The sequence below is a fragment of the Vanessa cardui genome, chromosome 4 (assembly GCF_905220365.1).
Source record: "Vanessa cardui chromosome 4, ilVanCard2.1, whole genome shotgun sequence".
Lineage (NCBI taxonomy): Eukaryota > Metazoa > Arthropoda > Insecta > Lepidoptera > Nymphalidae > Vanessa > Vanessa cardui.
The window spans coordinates 11,970,967-11,976,865 of NC_061126.1; the positions used below are offsets into that span (position 1 = coordinate 11,970,967).

The 5,899-nt window shown below is 35.2% G+C and overlaps 1 protein-coding gene and 1 long non-coding RNA gene across 2 annotated transcripts; one reads left to right on the forward strand and one right to left on the reverse strand.

The window, feature by feature from the left end:
• Positions 1 to 335: 335 nt before the first annotated feature.
• LOC124544243 lies at positions 336 to 1,319 on the forward strand. Its single transcript, XM_047122715.1, has one exon. It carries the CDS (start codon positions 336 to 338, stop codon positions 1,317 to 1,319), a length of 984 nt encoding a protein of 327 aa, XP_046978671.1.
• Positions 1,320 to 1,591: 272 nt separating this feature from the next.
• LOC124544458 lies at positions 1,592 to 5,396 on the reverse strand. Its single transcript, XR_006967536.1, has 3 exons — positions 5,160 to 5,396; positions 4,962 to 5,078; positions 1,592 to 4,535 (listed from the first exon to the last, which is right to left on the reverse strand). It is a non-coding gene; the product is annotated as an uncharacterized LOC124544458 (long non-coding RNA).
• Positions 5,397 to 5,899: the final 503 nt, after the last annotated feature.

Sequence of the window (5,899 nt, forward strand, 5' to 3'; positions counted from 1 at the left end):
ACATACTGTAAGTGTAATAAATACATTGATAAGTTTTAAAAACAGTGAATTTTGTGCAAAGTAAATCAGCTGTTTGGATCAGCTGATGCGTATATACCTACCCACAAAGAAAACAATTCAACGTATACTTCTTTCGATTAAACGTACAATCTAGTGGTTTGGTGTATTTGTGATTACTCGTTTATTTACATATTCAAACTTTAGAACCGACTATAGTGAAATATATTATCCCTTATACATAATTATTACAATATTTCATTTCCTTAATAAACTTTATACAAAAATATTATTTAGTGACACCTGTTGGAAAAGCTACGTACTACATTAAACGCATAATGGCCAACAAATGTAATCAATGTGGCAAGTTCTTATCAACTACAGATGGCGCAAAGTGCAATAAGTGTAATTCGGTATTCCATCGATTATGCGTCAACGTTAGCCCCGACTCCCGCCTCCCCGCGCGCTGGACGTGCCCAGGGTGCCGCAGAACGGAAAATAAGAATAAGTCTGTCGTAAATACTGAGTCGCCTTCTATGGGTGATATATTTACAGATGCTAGTTCGGCTGATAATGAGGAGAAGAACTCAGCGGTATGCTTGGCTGAGGAAATGAGGCTTCTGCGGTTAGAGCTTATGTCGGTCACGCGAGAGATAACTTCGTTCAGGGTTGAGTTGACGAGAATGAACGACAATATGGCCGAATTTAATAAAAGGGTCGACAACGTAGAGGAGCGTTTGACTTCTTTGGAAGAAAAAAACTCGGGGTCTGTCGATCAAAATTTAAATGATGTCATTGCGCAATTAAAATCAGACATCAACGATCGTGAACAAAAGTCGCTAATAAATGACATCCAAATAACGGGTTTGCCGGAACGGAGTGGTGAGAATGCTGTCCATCTGACTCTAGCGGTCACGAAGAAATTAGGCATGGCTCTCGACTCCTGCGATATTGTGAGCGCGGAGCGAGCCGGCCCGCATCGCGCACTAGTGTCGAGTGAGGAGCGTCAGCGTCCGCGACCAGTGATCGTGCGATTGGCGCGGCGGTCTCTGCGCGACGATGTCATAAAGGCGGCGCGGGTACGACGCGGGACCGACACATCAGGCGTCACTGACGGCAATCCGTCCCGAGTCTATATCAATGAGCACCTGACTCGGTTTAATCGCCTGTTGTTTTATAAAGCGAGAGAGGAGGGCAAACGACACGGATGGCGCTTCATATGGACGCGAGAAGGGAGAATATATATGCGACGTGAGACGGATACAGCAGTACAACGCATTCGGACAGAATGTGATTTAAGTAAGATTTTTGGTTTAAAATAATTTGGCAATTAACCAATTTTATAAGAGTAGTGTATTTATATTACAAATATTTTCTAATATTGTTCTTGTTTGTTTATAGTCTAAGTAAAATTAATTTATTTGCCTTTATTGGAATGTCTATATTTAGTTTTTTTGTCTACTCTTACTATATACTTTTGTTAAGGCTGGATAATGATCAAAATTATTGTAATTTGAAAACGCACTTTGTAACCCTCAATGACGTGTCCCCGGTCAGTATGATAAAATATTTAATATTGTATAAAAATAATATAAAATTATTTATATATTTCCACATTAACTATTACGTTCATTTGAATAACTCTAAGTATATACATCATTCTTTTATATACAGCTTAGTATTATTTTATGAAACGGTCATATTTTGTGCATCTCATTTATTTTTTATCTCTTTGTATATTTTTTTACTTACTATAAAAAATGATCAATTATAAAAATCTTAAATTGGGTTTGTTCAACCCGGGTTCGCTTGGCTCACATCACGACGAGTTTATAGTGCTTATGGAGCGCCATGAGGTAGATGTTATAGCAATTAACGAGACATGGTTGCGCCCGGGAGAGGAGGGCAGAGCTCCTGTTGTGCCTGGCTACCGGTTGCGACACATACCACGGCCAGCAGAAATACGTTCACGAGGTGGGGGTGTCGGTTTTTACGTCAAACGCGGTATATCTGTGTGTACACTTGTACATCCGATATCACCCCTTGTGGAACAAATGTGGGTAAGTATCAAAATAAATAGCAAAACTATAATTGTCGGCACAGCATACCGCCCTCCCTGGGGAAATATTACAACTTTCTTTGATGCCTTGACAGAATCTATAGGTAGCTTACCCTATCATGATAATCTGTACTTATTAGGAGATTTTAATATTAATTATATTGGCACTCGAGATCATCATAAGCAGGCATTGGACTTGTTCCTTTCAACTCATGACTTAACACAATATGTCACAGAACCAACACATTTTACACCTAATAGTGAGACTATGATTGATCTTATTTGCTCAAATACTCCGGTTGGTAAAATAACAGTAGACCACGTAGCGGAATTCGGTGGCCATGCCTTTATATCCTGCGAAATAACTATTAAAAAAAATAAAATCTTACCAAAAACTATTGCGTTTAGACCTTTAAAAGATATTAATTCAGAACACCTTACTGAAGCACTTAATTTAATTAACTGGCAGAGCGTGAAGAATATCGAGGATATAAACGACATGGTGGCCGTATTCACTAGTAATTTGCTGTGGGTATTTGACTTAGTTGCGCCTATTAAAATGATTTATATTAGGGAAGATCAGTACCCCTGGATAACGTATAATATAAAGTTATTGATGGATCGTCGGAATGAGGCACACGTTAAGGCAAAAAGATCTGGGTCGGAAACAAGTAAAAATTATTATAAAGACTTAAAATCGCAGGTCACTCAAGCAATTTATCGAGAGAAGTCGGCTTATTTTAATTTCCATATAAACTCAAATATCAAAAACTCAATTATACTTTGGAGTCACTTAAAAAAGCATGTTAACATAAAACAAAGGCATAATAATATTATACCAGAAGAACTTAATGATCCGAATACGATAAATAACCATTTTTTGAACATTCCTGGTAGCAACTACGTTTCTCCGTCGACAATCGATTATTATGAGATGCATAAATATGGCTCAGCTATTTTCACGTTGGTTACTGTCGATGAATTAGAGGTCTTAAAAACGGTACACTCTTTAAAGTCAAATGCTATGGGTATAGACAGTATCTCATTGGATATGCTCCTACTGACTTTACCGACTACACTGGCACATATCACTACAGTTATAAATAAATCTATTACAAGCAACACATTTCCGACCTTGTGGCAGACGGCTCTAGTGAGACCTATACCCAAGAAAGACAACATTAGTGAATTTAAGGATCTTCGACCAATAAGCATATTACCTTGTATTTCAAAGATATTGGAGAGAATTGTGTGTAACCAGTTAACAGGATTCTTAGAGGCTCACAATATCTTACCCACAAGACAGTCCGGGTTTCGAAAACATCACAGCACTACTACCGCGTTATTGGATGTGATTGACAATGTGTTATGTGCACAGGATAGGGGTGAGGGTACGATTCTTGTTTTGTTAGATTTCTCGCGTGCCTTTGACACAATAAATAGGACTTTATTTTTAGCAAAACTGAGATATTACGGGTTCAGCTGTAACGCAATTAAATGGTTTTCTAGTTATTTAGGAAATCGTAAACAAATTGTAGAGGTAATAAATGAGGATGGCTCGAGGGCTCTCTCTGATTGTTGTTCCGTTCACAGAGGCGTCCCCCAAGGATCAATATTAGGGCCTATTATCTTTGCGCTTTACTGTGCGGATATAGTTGAAAATATAAAACATTGTAATTACCATATTTATGCTGATAATATACAAATATACTTATCTTTCAAAAATTCAGAAGCAAATATGGCTATACGAAATTTAAATGATGATCTTAAACGTATTTCAGAATGGTCAGATTGTCACAATCTCATTTTAAATCCGATAAAAACCAAATATATAATTTTAGGAACAAAAAAACATGTCAATTTAATTAATGACCTAAATCCATTCTTGCATATCAAAGGAGAAAGAATAGACCGAGTCAAGGAAGCACGAAGTTTGGGCTTGTTGATCGACGAGCAATTAACATTCGAAAAGCACACTATAAATACAGCTCGCAATTGCTTTTACAGGTTAAAAGTCTTATATCAGATCCGGGACGTGCTAAGTAAAGATATGCGTATAAAATTATGCGACATTTTAGTGCTTTCGAAGTTTAATTATGCTGATGCGGTCATCGGGCCTAGATTACTCACACGCACCAAAAATCTTATACAGCGGGTACAAAATGCATGTATAAGGTACTGTTTCAAAATACCGCCTCGCGCACATGTTTCCCCTTACCTCAACAACGCCCGAATAGCGAGGATGGAATACCGTAGGCAACTGCACTTTGCAACCTTGTTGTTTGGTGTAATTAAAAATAAAACGCCTAGATATCTATATAATAAACTGAGCTGGGCCAATGAAAGTAATAGAAGTTACCAAACGAGAGCTTCATCTTATATGCTGAATGTGCCGTCACACCGCACAGCAGCATTCCGCGGCAGTTTTCGGTACGCAGCAACGAGGTGTTGGAACAACATCCCCCCTCCGCTTCGGATCCTAAAGACCATAAAAACATTTAATATTAAATACAAAAAATATTTATTTAATCTACAGTTAGAATCGGAATAATAAATATATATTCGTATTTGTGTATATGTATAATTATATATATGGTTGTATGTGTTTCTATGTATATATGTTTATATTAGTTATATATAAGTATTACATATACATAATCTTAAAAAATTGGCTTCGTTCTCGAGTTACATAACTATGGCGTGACATCGGCTTAATTACTTTGTAATTTTTATTTTATTTATTTATTTATTTTTTTAATTTTTTTTTTTTTTTTTACTTGTATTTTTTTTTTTAATAACCAAATAGATCTTCGATTATATATTAATATAGTACTAAAATATAACATACATTTATATCTAATTTTCTTTACCTAGGTATATAAATATTAATTATATATCATCTTACCTTAATGGTATGGCTCCGCTGCTTGCATGGTGTTGTTCCAACTACTATACGTTAGTTATGCTGAGAAAACTGCCGCTAATAATGAGGTTTTATTATTTGATTTTATCGTTGGGTAGTCTAGAAATCAAAGAAAGTATCTCATTAGTTATTTTTAATATAAGCTCACATACTTTATTATTATATGTAATATATTTATACCTTAAACTCTTACGTCCACCGAGTACTTTTCTTTTTGTGTCCACTGAATTCACTATAATTATAATACAAGTAAAATGCACGCGTCACGCGACCACCGGCGCGCGGCGCACGTGGCATTGTAATAACATTCCCAGTGATCCTATTTCTCCATAACTGGTTTTGCTTTATACAAAATATAAATATATTTGCGTGTAGTTTTATTGAATGAATTAATTATTATTTAATGTATGCAATTTATCTTATAAATAAATTATATGTGTAATGTCTATTGTCTTTATTTTAAATTTTAGTATTTGTATTTTAATTGGGTCACCGCCCGTCAGTAGGTATATAAAAAAAAAGGGTACCATTGAAAATCAGCATTAGGTGTCCACACCTTTGAATTGCTGAATGGTATACCTATTTGGGACACGTCACGTTTATTGTAGTTGTTCTTTTTCTTTATATTTGTTTTTGAATCGTTACTTTTTTTTTTATTGTTCATTTTATTTCTTTTGTTTTTTTTTTTGTGTAAATGATAATTTATTAGTAATTAATTATTATTATTATTATTTTTTATTATTATTTTTACTTTTTATTTTGTACCAAGTGTCATGTTGTCCCAAATAAAAGTGTTCTTTCTTTCTTTCTTCTTTCTTTCTTTCTTTCTTTCTTTCAAATTGTTCATTGTAAGGAGATGTACGTGTAATTAATTCAACGAAATTTTCGCATGAATACAATTATGGCGTTCTTTATCGGCA

What these genes read in the sequence shown, in the direction of transcription:
- LOC124544243 (XM_047122715.1), top strand. Translation starts at nt 336, where the DNA reads ATGGCCAACAAATGTAATCAATGTGGCAAGTTCTTATCAACTACAGAT.